This window comes from Aquarana catesbeiana, linkage group LG01, assembly GCF_042186555.1.
Source record: "Aquarana catesbeiana isolate 2022-GZ linkage group LG01, ASM4218655v1, whole genome shotgun sequence".
NCBI classification, from domain to species: domain Eukaryota; kingdom Metazoa; phylum Chordata; class Amphibia; order Anura; family Ranidae; genus Aquarana; species Aquarana catesbeiana.
In genome coordinates, this window is record NC_133324.1 from 877349889 (window position 1) to 877377448 (window position 27560).

At 44.4% G+C, this 27560-nt stretch overlaps 1 protein-coding gene across 1 annotated transcript in view; it reads right to left on the bottom strand.

Annotated features, from left to right (window-relative positions):
- Positions 1–27560, bottom strand: part of EVC2 (EvC ciliary complex subunit 2) — a 321014-nt gene that overhangs the window by 247877 nt on the left and 45577 nt on the right. The window contains exon 4 of the mRNA XM_073610268.1: positions 27161–27217. Within this exon, the coding sequence (XP_073466369.1) occupies positions 27161–27217 (57 nt within the window). The remainder of the gene's footprint in view (positions 1–27160; positions 27218–27560) is intronic.

Consider the following 27560-nt stretch of genomic DNA (forward strand, 5'->3'; position numbering starts at 1 on the left):
GATGAGTCTGGCAGCAGCATTCATGATGGATTGAAGGGGGGATAGACTATGTAGAGATAAGCCAGTGATAAGGTAGTTGCAGTAGTCCAGGCGAGAGATGACCAGGGAGTAAATTAAGAGCTTTGTTGTGTCACTGGTTAGATTGAGATGTTGCGGAGTTTGAGGGGGTAAGATTTGGACAGTAATTGGACATGGGGTTTAAAGGAGAGCTCAGAGTCCAGGACTACACCTAGGACCTTGGCATGCGAGGATTGGCTTATAGATGTGCTATCAATTTTGACAGAGATATCAAGGGAGGGGGCACATGGGGGAGGAAAAATAAGTTTGGTTTTGGATAGATTGAGTTTGAGGAAGTGGTGTGACATCCAGACTATTATCTATTAGTAAATTAGAGATACGTGAGGAGACGGAGGGAGTGAGCTGAGGGGTAGAGAAATAGATTTGGGTGTCGTCATCGTAGAGATGGTATTGGAAGCCATGGGAGGCTATCAGCTGACCCAGGGAGGTGGTGTAAATTGAAAATAGGACAGGTCCAAGAACAGAACCTTGGGGGACCCCAACAGAGAAAGGAAGAGGAGAGGAGGAAGTAGAATTGTAACGCTAAAGGTGCGGTTGGATAAGTAGGAAGAGAACCAGTGAAGAGTACAGTCACGGAGACCAAAGGCGTGGAGTTTTTTGTGGAGGAGGGGGTGGTCAACCGTATTAAAGGCAGCAGAAAGGTCCAGGAGTAGGAGTACAGAATAGTGTTCATTGGTTTTGGCGGTTAGTAGATTGTTTGCTAGTATTAGGAGAGCAGTTTCTGTGGAGTGTTGGGGACGAAATCCAGACTGAAGGGGATCAAGAATGCTATTCTCAGCAAGGTGGTTGCTCAGTCGGTTGTAGGGCAGACGTTCAAGGAGTTTGGTTAAAAAGGTAGAGCAAGGAGATGGGGCGTAGGATGTCAAGATTGGTTGGGTCCAGTTAGGGCTTTTTTAGTATGGAGCTGATTAGTGCATGTTTTAGAGAGTTGGAGGAGATGCCAGAGGAGAGGGTGAGATTGAAGATGTGGGTTAGAGAGTGTAGAATAGAGCCAGAGGGTAAACATAGCATTTGTGAGGGAACAGGATCCAGAAGGAAGGTGGTTAGCTGGACGTTAGCAAGTAGTTTAGCAACCTCATCTATAGTGGTGGTCTTGAAAGAGGGAAGTAATGATTGTACCTGTGGGCATGAAGTGTAAAATGTGGAGGGTATCTGAACAGCAGAAATCTCCTCGCAAATTGTATCAATCTTCTGTTTGAAGTGATTGTCGATCTCCTGGGCAGTGAGTGAGTAAGTGGGTGGAGGCAGTGGAGGACGAAGTAGAGAGTTGAAGGTAGAGCAGAGTTGACGGGGATGGAATGATAAGTTGTTAATGAGAGTGATAAAATAGGTATGTTTGGCAGTGAGGAGGCTGGAATTGTATTTTTAGAGGGCAGATTTATATTGGTTGAAATCTTTCCGAGATTTATGCCGCGTAGGGGATATGATTTCAATTTACAAATACTGTACTGGTGACCCCACAATAGGGATAAAACTTTTTTGCAGAAGAGAGTTTAATAAGACTCGTGGCCACTCATTACAATTAGAACAAAAGAGGTTTAACCTTAAACTACGTAGAGGGTTCTTTACTGTAAGATCAGCAAGGATGTGGAATTCCCTTCCACAGGCGGTGGTCTCAGTGGGGAGCATTGATAGCTTCAAGAAACTATTAGATAATCACCTGAATGACCGCAATATACAGGGATATGTAATGTAATACTGACACATAATCACACACATAGGTTGGACTTGATGGACTTGTGTCTTTTTTCAACCTCACCTACTATGTAACTATGTAACTATATACACACGATCGGACAACAAATGTTGGATGTGAGCTTGTTGGCGGAAAGTCCGACCGCGTGTATGCTCCATCGAACATTTGTTGTTGGACTTGTCGCCAACAAATGTTGGCTAGCATGTTCTCAAATTTTCCGCCAACAAATTTTTGTTTTCGGACTTTCCAATTGCGTGTACACATGTCCATCACACAAAATCCATGCATGCTCGGAATCAAGTACGAGCCGGAAGCGCTCAGTCTTGTAAAACTAGCGTTCGTAATGGAGATATCACATGACTATAGAACTTCCTTTTTATCGGCTCGCCGTACGTCACTATGGAGGTTATTTACTAAAGGCAAATCCACTTTGCACTGCAAGTGCACTTGGAAGTAAAGTCACTGTAGATCCGAGGGGGATATGCAAGGAAAGTAAAAAAACAACATTTTAGCTTGCACATGATTGGATGATAAAATCAGCAGAGCTTCCCTTCATTTCAGATCTACCCCTTAGATTCAGAGCCACTTCACTTCCAAGTCCACTTCCAGTGCACTTTTGAAGTGCACTTGCAGTGCAAAGTGGATTTACCTTTCGTTAATAAAAAAAAAAAAAAAAAAATATATATATATATATATATATATATATATATATATATATATATACCCCCTATGTTCGTAATTGTTGGCCAACATTTGTGTGACCGTGTGTATGCAAGACAAGTTGGAGCCAACAACCTTCTAAGAAAATCCACGTTTTTTTTGTCGGAAAGTTCAATCGTGTGTACGGGCCATTATTCTTATGCCATAGGTGCTCATGAGCACAGCTGTGTTTTAGGTGTTAAATGAAATCGCAGCCTGCAGTGAAATTGGATGTAAAAATCACACTGATGTGCGGCTTTGAGTGAAGCATGGCTAACTCTTAAAATGTCCATAGCCTTGCTGTAGGTGGACTTGTTGAATATATTTAGTAAATAAAGGCCATAACGACTGAGGTTGTCCTGTACAAGATTGTATATCACCTAATCTCCCACTGTACTGGAAGCTGGAAAAGGATGTAATCGGGTTAATTTAGTAACTGCATCTGTTCTAGATTTAAAAGCAAATGATTCTTTTTGATTAGACCTCAGACTTTTAACGTGTGGATGCAAGTGTGAAAATTTTAACCTTTGAAGCGAGTTGGCATAAACTCAAATCCTCGTACACACGATCCGATTTTCCGACGGGAATTGTCAGACTGTTGGCCTAAAATCCGACCGTTTGTACGCTCCATTAGACAATTGTTGTCGGATTTTCCGCTGACAAATGTTGGAGCTTAATGTTGGCTTATAAATATTCCGCGGACAAATATCTGTTGTCATATTTTCCAATCGTGTATACACAAGTCTGTCAGACAAAAGTCCAAAGTACAAACACGCATGCTCGGAAGCAAGAACGAGTCAGAAGCGGTCGGTCTTGTAAACTAGTGTTCGTAATGGAGAATTAACATTCGTGACGCGGCAAATTATGAAATCTCCAAATGCAGAGCACATTTTCTTCTTCTTTAATGGGATAATAATGAAGCTGCTTTGCTGGTAAAACTGATGGAGATCTGCCAAAAAGTATTCTAAAAGGCTTTTACTTTCTAGTGATATTAAGAATATTATTATTATGCTTGTTTTTTTTTTTGGGGGGGGGGCAAGTTACCACAACACCATTATCCCCTAGTTTTTAAGATCAAAGACTATTTTGGTGTCCCTTGTTAATTTTACATTGTATTTTTTTTTAATGTAACTGCCTACCCCCAAACTGTCATTTGAAGTAAAACACATAGCCAAGTATTATTCTCCACAATTTTTTTATTGTGCATTAAAAAAAAGAAAACAAATAAAATTAGACATGCTATCTGCCAACAAAACTTAACCAAAAAGTGCATTCTATGCATCCAAAAATATAGAAAATATACAAAATCAAATCATTATTCAACCAAAAAATAAAATAAAAGCCTCATGCATGTGTCCTGCTTCTTAATATAGGGGGTCAACAATGCCAAGAGCTGGTGAAAGCAGGGGTCCGTCATCCGGAGATAATTCCTAAAATCATCCGGATTATTTTCCTGGAGCTCCCGCAGCAAAGGCATATGACATATTTGGTCACGATTAATAAAGCAACCAATTTTTGGTCAAAGAAATCCTTCTAAATAGCAATAATAAATAACACGTTATCTCCTCCGATTCCGCAACATGTCTGGTTGACGAACGGCTGTTTCAGAAACGAACTGAAAAGCACGAAATGAAGAGCGCAAAATGAAAAGCGCGAATCAACACTCACCAAACCTCTACTAGCACGAAATTAGCAGAAGGAGCACAAAGGATGGCGCGTGACAATTGAACTTCCTCTTTATTGGCTCGTAGTACGTCTAGTACGTCACTATGTTCGTGTTTGTTGGCAGACAATTGTGTACCGTTTGTATGCAAGACAAGTTCACGGCACACGCCCTTCGGACAAAAGTCTGATGCTTTGTCTGCGGAAAATCCGATCGTGTGTACGAGACTTAAGTGTAGAACACAGCTGTGAGATGAATGAAAAAACACTACATTTTATTTGATGGTGTATCTTTGAACAGAAACTCAAACAGCTCAATGGGAGGTGTAAAAATAACCTCTGAATACAAATGGTCTCTTGCATGATGATGACTTAATCAAAGGTGTTCAGATGCATCAGCAGTAAGTGAAGAAGACAAATTAACAGTGACATGTAATCAGTTTTGAATTGTACAGACTGTGTAGATGTCAGGGTAACAGAAAGCAGAGGCCCAAAACACACAAAAATATTTGTGCATTAAAGAGGACCTGTCACCATCAAATATACATTTTTTCCATTTGTAAGATGTAAGATGAAAGTTATGAAAGGTTCTATTTTTGTTTTTTTCCTAAATTGCCAGTTTTTCGATCTTAAAATAATCTTCTCACAGAAATAGCTGCAGAGAGTCTGACCTATAGCGCTGTTTTCCAAACAATGCTATGTCTACCTTCAGGACTACATTGCTACAAGCTCAAGTCAAGGCGAACAGCTAAATATATAAGAAAAAGATATATATTAGCACTGTTAAATGGATTTTCATTTCTGTCCATACAGTTCTCACATTTACAGTGGGGCAAAAAAGTATTTTGTCAGCCACCAATTGTGCAAGTACTCCCACTTAAAAAGATGAGAGAGGCCTTTAATTGTCATCATAGGTATACCTCAACTATGAGAGACAAAATGTGGAAACAAATCCAGACATTAACATTGTCTGATTTTTGAAAGAATTTATTTGCAAATTATGGTGGAAAATAAGTATTTGGTCACCTACAAACAAGCAAGATTTCTGGCTCTCAGACCTGTATCTTCTTCTTTAAGAGGCTCACCTGTCCTCCACTCATTACCTGTATTAATGGCACCTGTTTGAACTTGTTATCAGTATAAAAGACACCTGTCCACAACCTCAAACAGTCACACTCCAAACTCCACTATGGTGAAGACCAAAGAGCTGTTGAAGGACACCAGAAACAAAATTGTAGACCTTGTCAGAGAGGTTCCCAGAGTAGATGCTGTGTTGGTGTGCGCACGGCGCCTGGCGCAAATCAGCCTATTTAAACTGTCAGCACATTTGGCCTGGTGCTGTCCGATCTGCAGCTCCCAGTATCCCTGCACCTGTTTACCTGTCTGAATGTCTGATCTCCTGATTACCCGGCTTGCCCTTTGGATTATCCTTTGTCTTCTGCCTGCATCTGACCCCGGCCTGTCTTGACTACGAACCTGCCTGCTCCTCTGTACTACACTGCCAGCCTGTTGCCGACCCTGCCTGTGACCCAACCTGCCTACTCTGCTCCTGCTCTGCACCTACTGCCTGTGCTTCAGCTGTCTGGTGATCTCCAAGCCACCTTCACCAGAATCCTCCTGCTGCTGACCCGCCAAGCCCTCATACCACTCTGTGCTCCCGTGCCTCCTGTCCATACTACCAGGGGCCGGGAACCAGATAAGTAATTGAGGCCTTCCCCTGCTATACCGGGCTCATCGGTCAGGTACGTGGAAGTCTGACAGACCTGCACCAGGCTGGGAAGACTGAATTTGCAATAGGCAAGCAGCTTGGTGTGAAAAAATCAACTGTGGGAGCAATAATTAGAAAATGGAAGACATACAAGACCACTGATAATCTCCCACAATTTGGGGCTCCATGCAAGATCTCACCCCCTGGGGTCAAAATGATCACAGGAACGGTGAGCAAAAATCCTAGAACCACACGGGGGGACCTAGTGAATGACCTGCAGAGAGCTGGGACCAACGTAACAAAGGCTACCATCAGTAACACACTACGCCGCCAGGGACTCAGATCCTGCAGTGCCAGATCTGTTAAACCCTTACATGTCCTGGCCCGTCTGAGGTATGCTAGAGAGCATTTGGATGATTCAGAAGAGGATTGGGAGAATGTCATATGGTCAGATGAAACCAAAGTAGAACTGTTTGGTGGAAACACAACTCGTCGTGTTTGGAGGAGAGAGAATGCTGAGTTGCAACCAAAGAACACCATACCTACTGTGAAGCATGGGGGTGGCAACATCATGCTTTGGGGCTGTTTCTCTGCAAAGGGAACAGGACGACTGATCCGTGTACATGAAAACATGAATGGGGCCATGTATCGTGAGATTTTGAGTGCAAACCTCCTCCCATCAGCAAGGGCATTGAAGATGAAACGTGGCTGGGTCTTTCAGCATGACAATGATCCCAAACACACCGCCTGGGCAACAAAGGAGTGGCTTCGTAAGAAGCATTTCAAGGTCCTGGAGTGGCCTAGCCAGTCTCCAGATCTCAACCCCATAGAAAACCTTTGGAGGGAGTTGAAAGTCCGTGTTGCCCAGCGACAGCCCCAAAACATCACTGCTCTAGAGGAGATCTGCATGGAGGAATGGGCCAACATACCAGCAACAGTGTGTGACAATCTTGTGAAGACTTACAGAAAACGTTTGACCTCTGTCATTGCCAATAAAGGATATATAACAAAGTACTGAGATTAACTTTTGATATTGACCAAATACTTATTTTCCACCATAATTTAAAAAAAAATTCTTTAAAAAATCAGACAATGTGATTGTCTGGATAGGTTTCCACATTTTGTCTCTTATAGTTGAGGTATACCTATGATGACAATTACAGGCCTCTCTCATCTTTTTAAGTGGGAGAACTTGCACAATTGGTGGCTGACTAAATATTTTTTTGCCCCACTGTACATGTTTGCCACATAGCACAGCCCTGCCTGGCAGGAGAGGAGACTGGATGTTTGCTGCAGTTTGACTTTTACTTACAGCTATATAGTGGGGTTGATTTAGGCCCCTTTCACACTTGTGCGACTTTTCCTGCAACTTTGGAAATCAGAGTCGCATGTACCCCATGATTCCCAATGATAACCATTCATACCTGTGCGACTTCAAGTCGCACCGACCTCAAAGTTGTCCTCGTACTACTTTGGCCTGATTTTGATGCGAGTTGAGGTCCATAGACCTCAAGTTTACACAGGCATTCCCTGAAATCGCTGCAAAATCGCAGCAGCGAAATCACGTGACTTTCAAGTCGCGGCAGTGTGAAAGGGGCCTTACTAAAACTGGAGAGTGAAAAGTCTGGTGCAGATGTGCATGGTAAAGAATCAGCTTCTAACTTTAGCTTGTTCAATTAAGCATTGACAAAAAAACCTGGAAGCTGATTGGTTTCTATGCAGTGTTGCGCCAGGTTTTGCACTCTCCAATTTTAGTAAAACAACCCAATGTGTTGTTTTCACCTTTCACTGCACATTAGTGTGTTCCTTCTTCTTTAACTGTGACCAACCAATGAAAGGAGAAGCAAGACACTAATGCCCCGTACACACGGTCGGACTTTGTTCGGACATTCCGACAACAAAATCCATGGATTTTTTCCGACGGACGTTGGCTCAAACTTGTCTTGCATACACACGGTCACACAAAGTTGTTGGAAAATCCGATCGCTCTAAACGCGGTGACGTAAAACACGTACGTCGGGACTATAAACGGGGCAGTGGCCAATAGCTTTCATCTCTTTATTTATTCTGAGCATGCGTGGCACTTTGTCCGTCGGATTTGTGTACACACGATCGGAATTTCCGACAACGGATTTTGTTGTCGGAAAATTTTATATCCTGCTCTCAAACTTTGTGTGTCGGAAAATCCGATGGAAAATGTGTGATGGAGCCCACACACGGTCGGAATTTCCGACAACAAGGTCCTATCACACATTTTCCGTCGGAAAATCCGACCGTGTGTACGGGGCATAAGGCTATTTGCACATGATACTCCTGTTTGAGCATCCACTTTTTTTTGGTATGCATTTGCGCACGAAAACATATTGCATTTTTGTACTGCGCAATATGTAAATGGGTATTTGTACACATTTTGCAAGCAATTATGCATATTTGTGCGCAATCGCGTGTATTTGCACACGTGAGGTGTAAATTACTGACAAAAATGCAGATTTTCCTATTTTTTTTGTTTTTACTGAAGAATGCACGGCTCTTGTTTACAAACCTTTGTGCAAATGCACATTACAATTAATGGGCTGTATGTTAGCTCAGTAAAAGAAAAAAAAAAGCTTTACTGAGCTTTTTCAAGCTGCAGTGTGCTAGAGGCCTAAAAAAGTTAATCTCTCTGACACTCTGCTCCCTTCTCCTATCAGCATCCTCCTTGCAGTGCAAGATACCCGAATGACACTTTGTGCTGCTTCTCAGAGTTCTGCTGTACAGAGACTTCAGGAGATTGATAGGAGGCCAAATTCAGGTACTTACACTGCTTCCATTTTAAAAATACAAGGATTTATTAATGAATACATCATCCATTGTGGCACTTTCTACCCTTCAGAATATACATATATTGATGACAGATAAGCAATTTGGAGCTAGGCATGTCACAGATTAGGATAATTCAGAGATGCAATAGCCCCCATTCAACTTGGACGGCTGTTAAAGTGACCTTCGTCATTCCCGTGCTACTTTATCTACCAGTACCTGTGCATAGAGGCTGTTGAAAGCACTTTCCTGCACCTTGGACATGTCACAGTTCCCTAGAAATCCCTAGATAGCAGCTGTAAAGAATAAATGTTACTTTCAGAAGTAATAGGAACACATCTGAAGAATGAAGTCCTCCTAGATACAATGACTCCATCCCTCCGTTCCCAGTTGGTGAAGAGTAATATTTTTTTATTAGCTGACAACACAGCCAATATGAACAAAAATTCCACATCTCATTTTTTTTCCATATCCTCTCCTGTCCTGCAACACCTTATTATTGGTGTCATAGCCTCTCCCGTGCTCCGCACCTAAATAGTGTGTCTATATACCCTCCCATCCTACAAACTCCATTGACGTTTCCATATGCTCACCCGTCCTTCACAGCTTATTGATGCTTGCTGCTTTCATACCCTCTTCTACCCTATTGCAAATTTCAATGCCCTCCCCATCCTATATACCTCATTGCTGGTTCCATACCCTTGCCCATCCTCCACAGCTCATTGTTGGTTCAATACCCTCTCCTGTTCCATACAACTCGTTGTTTCCATACTCTTTGCTGTCCTCCACAGCTCAATATTGGTTCAATACCATCTCCTGTCCTCCACAACTTCTTTCCATACCATCTGCTGTCCTCCACAGCTCATTGTTAGTTCAATACCTTCTCCTGTCCTCCACAGCTCATTATTGGTTCAATACCCTGCCCTGTCCTTCACAGATCATTATTGCTTCAATACCAGCTCCAGTCCTCCACAGCTCATTGTTGTTTCCATACCCTCTTCTATCCTCCACAGCTCATTGTTGTTTCCATACCCTCTCCAATCCTCTCCTGTCCCATACAACTCGTTGTTTTTTCCATACCCTTTGCTGTCCTCCACAGCTCAATAGTGGTTCAATACCATCTCCTGTCCTCCACAACTCGTTTCCATACCATCTGCTGTTCTCCACAGGTCATTGCTAGTTCAAATCTTCTCCTGTCCTTCACAGCTCATTATTGGTTCAATACACTCTCCAGTCCTCCACAAATCATTGTTTCCATACCCTCTCCTGTCCTCCACAGCTCATTGTTGTTTCCATACCCTCTCCTGTCCTCCACAGCTCATTGTTGTTTCCATACCCTCTTCTGTCCTCCACAGCTCATTGTTGGTTCAATACCCTCTCCTGTCCCATACAACTCGTTGTTTTTTCCATAACCTTTACTGTCCCCCACAGCTCAATATTGGTTCAATACCGTCTCCTGTCCTCCACAACTCATTTCCATTCCATCTGCTGTTCTCCACAGGTCAATATTACTTCAATACCTTCTCCTGTCCTTCACAGCTCATTATTGGTTCAATACCCTCTCCAGTCCTCCACAACTCATTGTTGTTTCCATAGCCTCTCCTGTCCTCCACAGCTCATTGTTGGTTCAATACCCTCTGATGTCCTCCACCTCTCATCGTTGGTTCCATACCCTTTTCTGTCCTCCACAGCTCATTGTTCATTCCACATCTCATCCACCATACCTTATTGTAAATATATATATTATATGCACACACATATATACATGCACACATATATTACCCTTGAATATGAATGAGCTACAGAAATGCTAGGCCCAGAATATGTCAAAAAATATTGGGCTAGTCAATCTTTTTGCTATACTTACATACATTTGCATGTAACCTCTAAACACAAACATTAATATGAATAACCTTAAGGCATCATACACATATTTATGTATAGACCTTGCCATCAATTTCAGCGGCATCCAAGAGATTCCCTGCGGCTGAGAACAGATTATGAATAGATGAGCCACAGTACACAGTTTAGATGTAAACCCTCTCTAAAAATATATAATGCTCATAATAAACTAATTCTGCACGCAAATTAAAATCTCTATTGTGCAATTCACAAAGACTATCTAGGGAAAACAATCCCAGCTTAACAGATTTGATAAAGCTTTGCTATATTAAATTTGGTTTCTCATGGGCTGTGAGAGGCGATGGAGGTTAGCGTTGTCTCTGCAATCCAAGTCATTGTGTATTCATAGAATTATCTGTACACAGATTGAGAAATAGGGGTCTGGTGCCACGGGCTTCTTTTTAACATCTGACTATGCTATCTATATTATGTGGAATAATTTATGGCCAGCACATGTTATAAATAGTAAACACTTTGCACTTGACCTCTACCTAGTACTACCTAGCAACTGGGAACATACAACATTAAAATGCCAAGGCGGACACAAATTAGTAGAGGAGGGGCTTTGACAACAGGACTGCATGAATGAATTAGTACCTGTGAGATAAAAGTAATTATCTGCAATTATGTGTGTATTTTAATTATTAGTATTTTAACATATTAGTAAACACCACTCAATGGTAAACTATTTATTGCCAACTCAATCCACAATTTAAAGAGTAAGCCCACTCAAAACTGATATTTAATTTTTTGGTAGATGCTGAAGAGTTAAACCACCTTACTGTCATAAATCTCTCAGGGACTCTTTTGGCAAGACCTTTGTTGCTTGAGTTCCTAGATCTGTGCACCTGCTGTGGTCACTATGAAGGGCTCCAATCTCCATGTTGGAATATTTATTTTATATTACAAAAATCAGGTGTGGAAAGACGCTATGATGGAAAGGTACAGAGCCTGGAATGATTGCTCTGAATCTCACTACACAAATATCCAAGGCATAAAGGAAGCCAGAGGCTTACACAGTCCACCAAGCTTTAATATGATTATTAAGTGCCATCAACTCAAGTACAAGTCCTAGAGACTTGATGAACGAGAGCTCCACCAACCAGGCTTTACCTTTAACCATTTTGGTTTGGAAGGACTGACCTTTAAACACTCTAGGATTGTGGCATTTAGTGACTTCATACCATTTGGTGGGCTTTATTAAATTTGTGCTTTTAACTCTGCAAGGGTACAATGTACCAGCCTATTTCTCTTTGTCCCTTGGCATTAAGCAGTAAGAGGAAAAGGGAAAAATACTTTTAGGCACAGATAATTTTTGCCATGAAATTCTGGAATCTAGATATCTAGGTGCATTGCGTGTTGGAGCAAAAAGTTTTGATTTCATCTTGGTGCTATAATCCATGCGATAGTACAATTTTATTAGCCTCTAATTTTTGCTGTGATAACGATTAAACTTATGTTTCAGGTTTATGGAGCTACATTTAGGTTAGGTTTATTGGCGGGTTTATAATAACTTCTTCTTTTAAGGCCCTATTTTAAAGTGGTTGTAAACCTCAGACATGAAATGTGAACAAAGCATATCCCTCTATAATGTGTACTTGTTTCAATCCAGAGCATTAAGTGTCATTTCTGTCTGCTGCTTCGTTCCTCTACTATCAGCATAAGTCACTTCCAATAAGTTTTCCTAACACAAAGAGAGAAAAGGTGACAGGGTAGGGACCTCCAGCTGATTGACAGCCTTAGCTCTGTTCCTGTGAGCTGTGTGAAGGGGATGGCTCCTTCCTGTCCAATCAGCTGTCAGAGCTCTCCTCACAGAGCTCTGCAGTGTGTAACTCCAGATCTCCGTCCCCCTTTTTCTGACAGCTTTATAAATTCTGCACTTTGAAAGGATTCAGAGAAGAAAAAACTGCAGATGAACAGGTACAACTTGTGTAGGAGGATTTGTTTCATCTTTGTGTATTACCTGAGGCAAGTCATTTTACTGGTTATTAAAAGGGTTTGCAACCACTTTAAAGGATAGGTGCACATATCCTTTTTGCCCCTTTGCCCTGACCTAACTTAACTCCCCCTTCCCCTGCACAGATGCTTACTTACCTGACTATCATTAACAGCACCTGGTTGCGCCTGTGCATTGCAGCCCCATAGACTGACATTAGGGGAGATGGTTCCATAAAAGTCTAGGGGGCTGTAATGCGCAACAAGAAGAGTGAGACTTGCCGCACCTGATGTAAACTAACACCGGAGGTCATAGCCATCGGATCAAGGCAAGTACTCATCTCTGGAGGGGAGGGTGGATTAGGTTACATCAGGGCATAAAGGATAGGTGTACTTTGTCCTAAAGAGTACTTATCCTTTAATAGTTATGCTGAGGCACAGGTTTAGGGGTTGGGCTAAGGTCAAAGCTAAACTCTAGATTTTATCACAGTGAAGGGCCTTTCCCAAACTGTTGCCCACGGGGTCTAAAATGTCTATGATGTAGCAATACTAGGATCACAGAACATATAAACTCAATAATTTGGGGAGGGGCCTGCATACTTTTAGCCATATAGTAGGTGTAATGATCAGGGTAGTAATTGCATAGAACTGGACATAGAACACAGAACAAGTCCCCATTTTGAAGGCATATATGGAAGTTATTGGCCATAAAAATAGGATTTTTTAAAACAGCTTACCTGTAAAATCCTTTTCTTTCGAAGGACATCACGGGACACAGAGCCACATTAATTACTGATGGGTTATATAGGTATCACTGGTGATTGGACACTGGCACACCCTATCAGGAAGTTCAACCCCCTATATAATCTCTCCCCCTTGCAGGGATACCTCAGTTTTGTAGCCAAGCAATATAGTGTATTAGAAGAGGGGCGGGACCTCTGTGTCCCGTGATGTCCTTCGAAAGAAAAGGATTTTACAGGTAAGCTGTTTTAAAAAATCCTATTTTCTTTCTCGAACATCACGGGACACAGAGCCAAAGTAATTACTGATGGGATGTCCCAGAGGAATGCTACCTGAGGGGGGGGAACCACGACCAAGTAGGGTGCAATCAGACCTGAGGACCCTGTACCGCTGCCTGCAGCACACTACGCCCAAAGGCGATATCCTCATGCCTTCTCACATCCACCTGATAGAATCTGGTGAATGTATGAACTGAAGACCAGGTTGCGGCCTTGCAGATTTGAGCCATAGAGGCCCGGTGATGCACTGCCCAAGAAGCACCAATAGCCCTTGTGGAATGTGCCCTGATCTGAAACGGAGGAATCTTCTGTTTCAAACCGTAAGCTTGAATGATCAACTGTCGAATCCATTAAGAAATGGTAGCTTTTGACGCTGCCTGTCCTCTATTGGGACCCTCTGGCAGCAAAAACAAAACATCCGTCTTGCGGATCTGAGTAGTTGCCCCTAGATAGGCCTTAACTGCTCTTACTACATCCAACGAATGTAGAGATCTCTCTTCCGGAGAACAGGGATCTGGAAAAAAAGGAAGGTAGAACAATGTCTTGGTTTAAATGAAAATCAGAAACCACCTTCGGTAAAAAACTAGGATGAGGGCGTAGTACCACTCTATCCTTGTGTATAATCAAATAAGGCTCCTTACAGGAAAGAGCTGCTAATTCTGATACTCTTCTAGCAGAAGAGATGGCCACCAGAAAAATTAATTTCCTTGTCAACAAGACCAAAGGAATCTGACTTATTGGTTCAAAAGGCCGTTTCTGTAACACAGCCAGGACCAAATTCAAGTCCCAGGGGTTTAGGGGCGCTTTAACCGGAGGATTAAGACGCATCACTCCCTGCATAAAGTTTCGGACCAAAGAATGCGAAGCAAGTGGCCGCTGAAATAATACTGATAAAGCAGAGACCTGGTCCTTGATGGTACTCAAGGCCAGCTTCATCTCTAATCCCATCTGTAGAAAATCAAGGATTCTACCTATGACATATTTCCTGGGATGCCAACCTCTGGATTCACACCAGGTTATATAAGCCTTCCAGACTCTATGATAAATCATCCTGGAAGCTGGCTTCCTTGCATTAATCAAGGTAGATATGACAGGACCTGAGAGCCCATGACTCTTCAGAACGTGGGTCTCAATAGCCAAACCGTCAAATTTAGCGTTTGTAAGGCAGGATGGAACACTGGACCTTGAGATAACAGGTCTGGGCGTTCCGGTAGTGTCCACGGGGAACCTACCGTCATCCTTACTATTTCTGCATACCAAGTCCTTCTGGGCCAAGCGGGGGCCACCAGAAGTACCGACTTCCTTTCCTGCCTGATCCTGCGAAGGAGTCGTGGTAGTAGCAGAATAGGCGGGAATGCGTAAATCAGTGAGAACCGATGCCACGGAATCACCAACGCATCCGTCCCGCATGCAAGAGGATCTTTTGTCCTTGCCACAAATCTGTCTATCTTTTTGTTGAATCGGGATGCAAAGAGATCTACATCTGGAACCCCCCATCTTTGGCATATGGCCCAAATAACGTCGGGATGCAGAGACCATTCCCCTGGAAGTAACTGCTGGCGACTTAGATAGTCCGCCTGCCAATTCTCTATTCCCGGGATGAAAACTGACGATATGCATGGCACATGCATCTCTGCCCAGACTAAGATCTGGTTCACCTCTTTTTGAGCAGCTCGGCTCCGGGTGCCTCCCTGATGATTGACATAAGCCACTGCTGTGGCATTGTCGGACTGGATCCTGACCGGACAACCCTGTAGCCTGATAGTCCAGGCCTTTAGAGCTAGATGTATCGCCCGGATCTCCAGAATGTTGATGGGTAAGGTCCTCTCTGTCTTGGACCATACCCCTTGGACCACAGCCTGTTCCAGAACTGCTCCCCAACCTGACAGACTGGCATCTGTTGTTACCACCGTCCAGGTAACCGGTAGAAAGGATTTCCCCTTCTGCAGGTTTTCGGGTATGAGCCACCAATTGAGGCTCTGACGCACCGCATGCGACAGGTGCATCGGAAAGTCTAATGCCTGAACCTTCTTGTTCCAGGTCGACAGAATACTGTGTTGCAGCATTCTTGAGTGAAACTGAGCATAGGGAACTGCTTCGAATGAAGACACCATCTTCCCTAGTAGCCTCATACAAAGGCGGACTGAGGGACCCTTCTTGGTCCTTACTGTCAGAATCAGCTCTCTCAAAGCAGTGATCTTTGCCTGGGGTAGAAATATTTTCTCCTGGCTTGTATCTATAATCAGACCTAAATACTCCAGTCTTCTTACTGGTTTTAGGAAAGACTTTTCTAAGTTGAGGATCCAACCCAGGTGTTCTAGATACCTGACCGTGGTCCTCAAGTTTCCATTCAAAGAGGCTACCGACCGGTCTATCAAGAGCAGGTCGTCTAGGTATGCTATGACAGCTATACCCTGAGCCCTTAATCTGGCCAGAGGAGGAGCCAAGATCTTTGTGAACACTCGAGGTGCAGAGGCTATCCCGAAAGGCAGAGCCACAAACTGGAAATGGCGCCCTCCTACCTCGAAGCGCAGAAACTTCTGATGAGCAGGAAAAATGGGCACATGCAGATATGCATCTCTGATGTCTATTGATGCCAGAAATTCTCCTCCCTGCAGGGTGGGAACTACTGTTCGAATTGATTCCATGCGGAAGGATTGAATCCTTAGGAATCGGTTCAGATCCCTTAAGTCCAAAATGGGCCTGACATCCCCATTTGGCTTTTGGACCGTAAAAAGGTTGGAATAGAAGCCCAATCCCTGGTCCTTTGCGGGAACTATCATAATGACCTCCTGCGACAAAAGTCGCTCTAACGCTAGAAGGAGCGACTGCTTCTTCTCTGGGTCTCTGGGAACATGTGATCTGAGGAACCGAGGAGAAGGGAATTCCTGAAACTCCAGCTTGTACCCTAAGGTTACCGTGGAGACTACCCATCTGTCCTGGAAGTCCTCGTGCCAGAGCTCTGAGAACTGTCGCAGTCTTCCCCCCACTCGAGTGAGCGGGGGCGCCCCCTCATGCAGAGGTCTTAGTGTTTTGCCTAGTAGGCTTCTTTCCCCAGGACTTCTTTTGTCCCTGGGGTTGACTCTTGTCTCTGGACCCCGATGGAGGCGGCCGTCGAGACTGCCTGGAGGCTGAAGCCCCCGGCGCTGGGGAAAGAGTCCGTTTGAAAGAGGGACGCTTACTCTTCTTCTTGACAGGTAAGAGAGTGCTTTTCCCACAAGAGATTCTCTTGATATAGTTATCCAAGTCCTCTCCAAACAAACTTGCACCACGAAATGGAAACCCAGCCAGTAGCTTCTTACATGGTGCTTCGGCTGACCAATTTTTCAACCATAGGATTCTACGTATATGCACCAACCCCAGTGAAAGACGGGAGGTTTGCACGATAGAATCTCTAATGGCGTCAACCACAAAGCATAAGGCCGCTGGAAGGTTAGCAAACCCCTGGGCCTGCTGTTCAGGTAATACTTTGATGACCTGCTTAACATGGTCTCTTAAGTATTGACAGACTCCAATTGCTGCTACTGCAGGTTGGGCCACTGATCCTGCTAAGGAGAAAACATCCTTCAATAGGGATTCCATCCACTTATCTACAGGATCCCTGAGCATCTGAGCATTGTCTACAGGACAAGTCAGGCTATTATTTACGGAGGAAATGGCGGCATCAATAGCCGGTATTCCCCACATTTTAATAAACTTTCCTTCCATCGGATAAAGTGTTGAAAACTTTCTCGGCAGAAAAAAACGTTTGTCTGGGTGATCCCACTCAGAATAAATGAGCTTTTCAAGTAAAGTATGAACAGGAAAAGCATGTGCTGCTTGGAAAGGTTTCAGTGACCCCAAAGCAGAAGAGGATTCCTTAGCAGTTTCAGGTATGGGCAACTTAAATGTGGAGCGGACCAATCCACTGAGGATCTGCACTAAGACTTTCTCCTCTTGGGAAGTCGCAGAGGGTCCCTCTCCACCTGATTCCCCCGAAGAGGAATCATCCGTCCCATCCCGATCCTCTGAAAGGGATTCATCTCCTTTATCCCAGAGCTCCTCTGTCTGAGGGTCTTGGGGAACAGAGAAAAGCCTAGTGCGTTTTCTTCCACTGAGTGAAGACGTAATCACGGCCATTAATCTTTCCTCTAGACCATTAATGGTTGAGGAAAAAACCTCTTGTGTAATATATACAGGGGCTGAAGTGCCAGAGGCAGGTGTAGCCCCTGACCCCGATGGCTCTCCCCGGCTAGCCGTCCCTGGCCCATCTTTAGGGGGGGAGGATGCTGCCGACAGGGGGCCCTAAGAACCTGAACGAGATCCCCTAGTGTCTCTGGTTCCTGGGGTGCTTGAACCTCTTCTACCCATAGTGCAAAGCAACAAGGTGTGAGGTATACAAATGAACACTGCCCGCTGAGCGATGTAGTCTGGCTAAAAGCCTTGCTACCCAATGCTCAGTCTGGTGTTACTTCAGTAAATGCTGCCTAGGAGAATGCCTGTGTCCCACCTTACATGCGACCGTCAGCTCTGTGTCTCTCAGAAGGCTGAGTGCACCTGTACAGAGTGCCTTTAATAGCCTGCAGCTGGCCTGAGTGGGAGTCTAAGCACTCTGTGCTGACGTCCCGCCCCCTCCTCTACCGCCCCCCCCCTCGAGTTTTGAAAAAAACGAGCGCTTCCCGCACTGCCGACTCTCCTGTCATGCTTCTGGAGAAAGGCTGGGGATGGGGGGGGAAGGAGGGAGGCTGGTAACAAGATCTGCCTGAATGGCTATCTTCAGAGATGGTGGCCATTAGGCCGCAGAGCCCGGGTGGTATAACCACTTTCTAGACCCCTGTGGCCCCTCTCTAGCCTGGGGGGGAACATTCAAACATGAGAAATCCCCCCTTCCACCTTACCTGTTTGCAGCCTGCTTGAGACGCTGGGACATAATCAGCGATTACAACACCTGAGACAGAGTCAGCATGTGCAGGTTTGTGCTCTTGGCAGCCCCCGGTGGTCACAATAGGCATAGCATGCATTTACCTTAAAGGAGAAAAGCCACTAGAACTCAAAAATTCTGTGGAATCTCCTCTTACCTTATCCAGCCGCAGGGTGCTGTTTACACAGACCCAATCTTCACCTCTCACGGTGGGCTCCGTTTGAAAAAACCGTCAGAGACTGGGGCCCCCATCAGTAGGGGGATCCAACAGTTCTGGGACCGTAAAGCACCTCGCCAGAAATTAGGAAGTTTAAAGCCATTTTCTGATCTGCGGGGTCCAGCTCTCTAAAAAGAGAAGCATTACGGGTAAAACCTCGTTTCTTCGGACACGAGGCCCGGGTACCATTCAATTCGGCCATGAAAAGACACTTTGAATGGATCAGGTTCGCCTGGCTTGCCCCAGTATAGGATCTTAGGATATTCCCTTTGGAGCTCAGCACAGGACATCTTTACACGTCCATCACCTAAGACACTGGCGTAAAAACTGAGGTATCCCTGCAAGGGGGAGGGATTATATAGGGGGTTGAACTTCCTGATAGGGTGTGCCAGTGTCCAATCACCAGTGATACCTATATAACCCATCAGTAATTACTGTGGCTCTGTGTCCCGTGATGTTCAAGAAAGAAAAGTGTATGGGGACCTGGTTACTGCCCTGGGGGACATGTATCAATGCAAAACATTTTTTTTTAAAAGATTGTGAGCAGTAAATTTACGGATGCTTAAAGTGAAACAATAAAAATGAAAAATTCCTTTAAATATAGTGCCTGGGGGTCCCCTTAGTCTGTCTGTAAAGTGGCGCATCTGTACCATGTATAGAACCTGCTGCAGCAAAAAACTGACATATATAAAGAAAAAAAATAATATTTAAATTTCCGGCAATACAATACCATTTCCGGCAATAGAAAAATGTAAAAAAAAAATGGTGTGGGGGTCCCTTTGGGTCTGGTATGGATTTTAAGGAGAACCCCAGAGATTAAAAAAAAATCCATACCAGACCCTTATCCGAGCATGCAGAGCGAGCACCCCCTTCCTGAAACATACCAGGCCACATGTCTTCAAAATGGGGGGGCAACATGGGGCAAAGCCCCCCCCACCCCACAGTACCTTGTCTCCAACCTTGCCCATCAATACTGAGCTGTGGGGGTCTGTGGGTAGGGGGTTTATCGGAATCTGAAAGCCCACTTTAACAAGGGGGCCCCCAGATCCCCCCCCATGTGAATGAATATGGGGCACAATGTACCCCTACATTCACCAAAAAAGTGTAAAAAAATAAATAAAACAAACACAGACTTTTTTTTTTCCTTTATTAAAAATAAAAAAAAACAATGTCCCCGATCTAGATCCATCATCAATCACGATGATGACCCCACCATCAGCCCTGAAAAAAAAAAAAAGACGAAGGCTAACCACCGACTGCCTGCTCTGCCATCTGACAGTTCTTAAATAAGTAAGGGGCGGAGCCACCTGGCAATGCCACCTGGTAGCACTGCCCCATGTGACATCACCGATCAGTGCATGCTGGGTCGGGGAAGGCACATGGGTCGGTACCACCAGTTGACATCACCAGGTGGCTCCGCCCCTTACTTAAGAACTGTCAAACCGCTTAGCAAGCAGTCGGCGTTTAGCCTTTGATGCGGGCGGAGCTTCTTTTTTTTTTTTCGGGTCCGGCGGTGGTGATGGATCTGCATGGGGGGAGGGGGGTATTGTAGTGTTTTTATTTATTTTTGACACTTTTTTTTGGTTAATACAATGTTCCCCATACTCATTCACATGGGGGGCCACGATCTGTTAACCACTTCAGCCCCGGACCATTATGCTGCCTAGGGACCAGAGGACTTTTTCCAATTTGGCACTGTGTCGCTTTAACTGCTAATTGCGCAATCATGCAATGCTGTACCCAAACGAAATTTGCGTCCTTTTCTTCCCACAAATAGAGCTTTCTTTTGATGGTATTTGATCACCTCTGCGGTTTTTATTTTTTGCGCTATAAACGAAAAAAGACCGAAATTTTTTTAAAAAAATGATATTTTCTACTTTTTGTTATAAAAAAAATCCAATAAACTCAATTTTAGTCATACATTTAGGCCAAAATGTATTCGGCCACATGTCTTTGGTAAAAAAAATGTCAATAAGCGTATATTTATTGGTTTGCGCAAAAGTTATAGCGTCTACAAGCTAGGGTACATTTTCTGGAATTTACACAGCTTTTAGTTTATGACTGCCTATGTCATTTCTTGAGGTGCTAAAATGGCAGGGCAGTACAAACCCCCCCCAAATGACCCCATTTTGGAAAGTAGACACCCCAAGGAAATTGCTGAGAGGCATGTTGAGCCCATTGAATATTAATTTTTTTTTTGTCCCAAGTGATTGAATAATGACAACAAAAAAAAAAAAATTACAAAAAGTTGTCACTAAATGATATATTGCTCACACGGGCCATGGGCATATGTGGAATTGCACCCCAAAATACATTCAGCTGCTTCTCCTGAGTACGGGGATACCACATGTTTGGGACTTTTTTGGAGCCTAGCCGCGTACGGGGCCCCGAAAACCAATCACCGCCTTTAGGATTTCTAAGGGCGTACATTTTTGATTTCACTCCTCACTACCTATCACAGTTTTGAAGGCCATAAAATGCCCAGATGGCACAAACCCCCCCCCCCAAATGACCCCATTTTGGAAAGTAGACACCCCAAGCTATTTGCTGAGAGGCATGTTGAGTCCATGGAATATTTTATATTTTGACACAAGTTGCGGGAAAGTGACAAATTTTTTTTTTTTGCACAAAGTTGTCACTAAATGATATATTGCTCACACAGGCCATGGGCATATGTGGAATTGCACCCCAAAATACATTTAGCTGCTTCTCCTGAGTATGAGGATACCACATGTGTGGGACTTTTTGGGAGCCTAGCTGCGTACGGGGTCCCGAAAACCAATCACCGCCTTCAGGATTTCTAAGGGTGTAAATTTTTGATTTCACTCTTCACTACCTATCACAGTTTCGGAGGCCATGGAATGCCCAGGTGGCACAAAACCCCCCCAAATGACCCCGTTTTGGAAAGTAGACACCCCAAGCTATTTGCTGAGAGGCATGGTGAGTATTTTGCAGCTCTCATTTGTTTTTGAAAATAAAGAAAGACAAGAAAAAAATTTTTTTTTTTCTTTTTTCAATTTTCAAAACTTTGTGACAAAAAGTGAGGTCTGCAAAATACTCACTATACCTCTCAGCAAATAGCTTGGGGTGTCTACTTTCCAAAATGGGGTCATTTGGGGGGGGGGTTGTGCCACCTGGGCATTCCATGGCCTCCGAGACTGTGATAGGCAGTGAAGAGTGAAATCAAAAATTTGAAAAAAACGCCCTTAGAAAGCCTGAAGGCAGTGCTTGGTTTTCGGGGTCCCGTACGCGGCTAGGCTCCCAAAAAGTCTCACGCATGTGGTATGCCCGTACTTAGGAGAAGCAACAGAATGTATTTTGGGGTGTAATTTCACATATTCCCATGGCATGTTTGAGCAATATATCATTTAGTGACAACTTTGTGCAAAAAAAAAAAAAAAAATGTGTCTCTTTCCCGCAACTTGTGTCACAATATAAAATATTCCATGGACTCGACATGACTCTCAGCAAATAGCTTGGGGTGTCTACTTTCCAAAATGGGGTCATTTGGGGGGGTTTTGAACTGTCCTGGCATTTTATGCACAACATTTAGAAGCTTATGTCACACATCACCCACTCTTCTAACCACTTGAAGACAAAGCCCTTTCTGACACTTTTTGTTTACATGAAAAAATTATTTTTTTTTGCAAGAAAATTACTTTGAACCCCCAAACATTATATATTTTTTTAAAGCAAATGCCCTACAGATTTAAATGGTGGGTGTTTCATTTTTTTTTTTCACACAGTATTTGCGCAGCGATTTTTCAAATGCATTTTTTGGGGAAAAAACACACTTTTTTAAATTTTAATGCACTAAAACACACTATATTGCCCAAATGTTTGATGAGATAAAAAAGATGATCATCTTAGGCCGAGTACATGGATACCAAACATGACATGATTTAAAATTGCACACAAACGTGCAGTGGCGACAAACTAAATACATTTTTAAAAGCCCTTAAAAGCCTTTACAGGTTACCACTTTGGATTTACAGAGGAGGTCTACTGCTAAAATTACTGCCTTCGATCTGACGTTCGCGGTGACACCTCACATGCATGGTGCAATTGCTGTTTACATTTGGCGCCAGACCGACGCTTGCGTTCGCCTTTGCGCGAGAGCAGAGGGGGACAGGGGTGCTTTTTTTTCCTTTCTTATTTTTTTGCTTTTTTATCTTATTTTTAAACTGTTCCTTTAATTTTTTTTTTTTTTATCATTTTTATTGTTATCTCAGGGAATGTAAATATCCCCCATGATAGCAATAGGTAGTGACAGGTACTCTTTTTTGATCTCTCCTCTGCCCTCAAAGCATCTGACCACACCAAGATCGGTGTGATAAAATGCTTTCCCAATTTCCCATTGGCGCTGTTTACATCCAGCGAAATCTAAGTCATGAAATGCTCGTAGCTTCTGGTTTCTTAGGCCATAGAGATGTTTGGAGCCACTCTGGTCTCTGATCAGCTCTATGGTCAGCTGGCTGAATCACCGGCTGCATTCTCAGGTTCCCTATTGAGACAGGACAGCCAGAGAAAAACATGGAAGACGGGGGGGGGGCATTACCTCCCACTGCTTGTAAAAGCAGTCTAGAGGCTAGTTAGCCGCTAGGATTGCTTTTACATGAAAGCCGACCGCTGGCTGAAAAGAATGATACCAAGATGATACCTAAACCTGCAGGCATCATTCTGGTATAACCACTCAAAGTCGTGAATGGCGTACCTGAAGACCAAAAAATGGTTAACAATAAAACACAGTAAACGGTAAAGTATAAAAAATTGCATACCTGAAAAGCAAACATGATAAAACATAATAACAATAAAACATTGCAGAATAGAATACAGTAAAAAAGAGCAGAACAATAGAGAGAGAATAGAGAGAGAGAGAACAATAATACAACTATTTTTTAAAAATGATATATATATATATATATATATATATATATATATATATATATATATATATATATATATATATATACCGTATTTATCGGCGTATAACACGCACTTTTTTCCCCTTAAAATCAGGGGAAAATCGTGGGTGCGTGTTATACGTCGATCCCCGCTATTTTGTGAACTATCGGAGTGATCGCCGCGATCGCCGCCGACATTCACATAGCGTGTATTTTTAAATATGGCGCCGCAGAGTTCGGAGGGACTCGGGGGTGCTCGTTCAGCTGAACGAGCGCCGCCGAGAACACAGTGACTGGGCAGAGCCGAGATACACATAGCCGAGGGTTCTCGGCTCTTCTCGGTGCCGTTCACAGTCCCGCCCAGTCCCGCCATTGGACCTCTGTTATGTCCATCATAGGGACTGGGCGTGACTGTGAACGGCGCCGAGAAGAGCCGAGAACCCTCGGCTATGTGTATCTCGGCTCCGCCCAGTCACTGTGTTCTCGGCGGCGCTCGTTCAGCTGAACGAGCGCCCCCGAGTCCCTCCGAACTCAGCGGCGCCATATTTAAAAATACACAGTGTAACTTGTGTATGTCGGCGGCGGTGTATGTTGGGGACAAGGCTGCACTGACCACTGGGGACATGGCTGCACTGGGGACAAGGCTGCACTGACCACTGGGGACATGGCTGCACTGGGGACAAGGCTGCACTGACCACTGGGGACATGGCTGCACTGACAAGGCTGCACTGACAATTCTGCACTGGGGCAAAGCTGCACTGACAAGGCTGCACTGGACACTGGGGCAAGGATGCACTGACAAGGCTGCAGATGGACACCGATAACGCTGCATTGATGGGCATTTAAATGCAAGTTTTTTTTCCTTAAACTTTCCTCCTAAAAGTTTTTTTCCTTAAAATTCCCTCCTAAACTTGGGGTGCGTGTTATACGCCAATAAATACGGTATATATATATATATATATATATATATATATATTTACACTTTTTTTTGTAACTAAGTTTTATAACTGTAACCGGTTCCAGGTTCGGGTCTCTCAAAATGCGATGGCATCTTGGGAGACCCTGTGAAAGTGTGTCCTAGTCTGTGCAATGCTGTACCCTACGCTAATACTCAACTAGTGAATGGTAGCGTTCAAAACATTCACCAATGCAAAGACCAGGATTGTCAGGACAGGAGGGACAATAATAGCGGGTGTCACGCCTATATCCGCGCTTGCTGCAGACACAACATCTTTTTTGGGGGGGTTCGCTGGGTAGGGGTACTCGGGAGGACATAAAGAAAATGCCTCTCATGCAGCCGACTGCATTTGGTTGGGGATGTGAATGGGGGAAGTACGGGCGCTGCAGAAGTGGTGGGTTCCCAATTAGAATTGGCGAATGCAGCAGGAAGGGCACTATGGGCACGACGGGCCTGTGTTTGTCTTCTTCTTGGTGGCAGCGGGACACTACTTGTGCTTGCCACCTCACCAGCTTGAACTGCACTTATGGGACTCGCCACATCACCAAGTGTTACTGCAGTGCTGGTTTGACTACGACCGGGGTGTACTAGGCCGCTGGTGCTTGCCAGTTCACCAAAGCGCTACCAAAAAAAACTGTTAGCGATCGCAGGGATCAGGCCTGACTCTGTGAGCGCTGCAGTTATGCGTTTAGTGTTTTGTAAGTGACAGCGATCGATCGATACTGCACTTGGGTGGGCTGGGCCGGGCGGAGGGGCAAAACGCAGGTGCTAGCAGGTATCTGGGCTGATCCCGCTAACACTGCGTTTTTGGGAACCCTAAACTGCTGGGGACGCTAGTATAGATCTGATCGGATCAGATATTGATCCGATCAGATACTATATCACTAAGGGAGGTGTACGGTGCGTGCGTGGGTGTTAGCGGTACTGGCGCTAACTTGACGCTGCCTGGGGCGACGCATATCACCGCTGGGTGATGAGGGGGCTAAACCTTTATTCGGTAATAAACGGCGGGTGCCCTGACACTATAAAAAATAAACAAACTAACCCGTAACAGTTATACGGTGATCACTGGTGAAAGGGTTAACTAGGGGGCAATCAAGGGGTTAAAACATTTATTAGATAGTATATGGGGGTCCCTGTCGCTATAAAACGCTGACGGCGAACCTAAATATTTACCTCCCTAACTAGCGTCACCAGTGACACTAATACAGCGATCAGAAAAATGATCGCTTAGCGACACTGGCTACGGGGGGTGATCAAGGGGTTAAAACTTTATTAGGGGGGGTTAGGGGGGTACCCTAGACCTAAAGGGGGCTAACACTAACTGCCCTACCACTTCTAACTGTCACAAACTGACACCATGCTGTAATCAGAAAAAAAAAAAAACACTGCTTGGTGTCAGTGTGACGGGGGGGGGGGGTGATTGGGGGGTGATCGGGGGGTAAAGGGGGGTGTTTTGTGTGCCTGGCATGTTCTACTGTGTGTTTGTTTTCACTCACAGTGCAGTCTTCTCTCCTCGGCGCCGGAACGGAAAATACCGAGCTGAGGAGAGATTACATCATTTCCTTTGCTGCTGTTTAGCATACAGAAGCAAAGGAAATTATCTGATTGGCCGGCGGCGATCGCGAGGGGGGGGCCATGAATGGATGGCCTCCCCCTCACCTCCGATCGACGGGGGACAAAAGAGGACCGCCTCGGGCACCTGGGGGGGGTCCGAACGGACCCCCCACCCGCGGGAGGCAGATCACGTGTATGTACGTGATTCTGCCTGCCCGTGCCGCCTTGCCGACGTACATCGGCGTGAGGCGGTCCTTAAGTGGTTAAAGGAGGCTTCCAGATTCCAATAAACCCCCTGCCCACAAATCCCAACAACCACAACCTAGGGTGGGGAGGAGGCCCTTTTCCCCATCAAAATGGGGACAAGGTGCTTTGGGGTACCCCCATGTTGAGGGCATGTGGCCTGGTATGGTTCGGGGGGGGCGCTCGCTTTTCCCCCCCCGCCTCTTTTCTGGCCTGCCAGGCTGCATGCTTGGTTAAGAGTCAGGTATGGAGTTTGGGGGGGGGGGCACGCCATTTTCTATAATTTTGATGTGGAGTTCCCTTTAAAATCCATACCAGACCCAAAGGGCCTGGTATGGATTGGGGGGAGGGGGTAGCCCCACTTTGTTATTTTTTCACATTTTTCTATTGTCAGCAATGTTTTTTTTTTTTTTTCATTCAGCAGTCAGTGGGGAAGCCTGTTGCCAGCTGCACTGTGTAGTGCTCGGCGGCCAAACATCCCGCCGAGCACCACACAAATTCGTGTCTTCCCCAAACGAGCGATGTTCGGGCCAAACTTATGCTCAGTCCAAACCGCTCGCCCAACACTAGTAGTGATCATAAATCCAAGATTTTGGTCTATAAGGCCTCATTCACATTAGCGCCTGGGACCTTATGAGGTAAAATTCAGGCGTATTTCCCCACCAAAGAAGTCAATAGCTGTATGCGGATATGCACTGGTACTTGTGTAAACAGGTATATGGGTATAAACGTACACCCCTGGATGTAGACTTATGCACGCAACATCTGACGCTCCTGGGTGGGGTAATACTCCTGAACATTACATCATTTGGACCAAGGCCATAGTGTATTTTTCTCATGCTTGTCAAAACTTTTGCATATTATTACAGGCATTGACACTCACTGTTGCACATTTCTGGAACGTCACACCTCCAGGAGAAGCAGAGACAACAGCTCTGGACTGTAAAAAGCAGAATTACAGGACAAATTAAACATACATAACAGCAAAAGCAGCATAAAAACACAACACACTGAACAAACCAGGCAATGCATTGCACCAAAACGTATCACCATAGCAAGTAATCATAGTGCTCTAGCAGTGCTTAACCACTGAAGATCTTCACTTTGTACTCCATGAGTAGAGACCCTTGTGGGATTTACAAAAAGATGAAAAGGAACAGTATCATGAAAAATGTTATTTTGTGATAACTGTACAAATTCTTAGTGGCCTTTATTTATATATAACTGATAGATTTGCTTTAAAAGCTAATTCTGGGCACAAAAACAACTCATTTAAATATTTT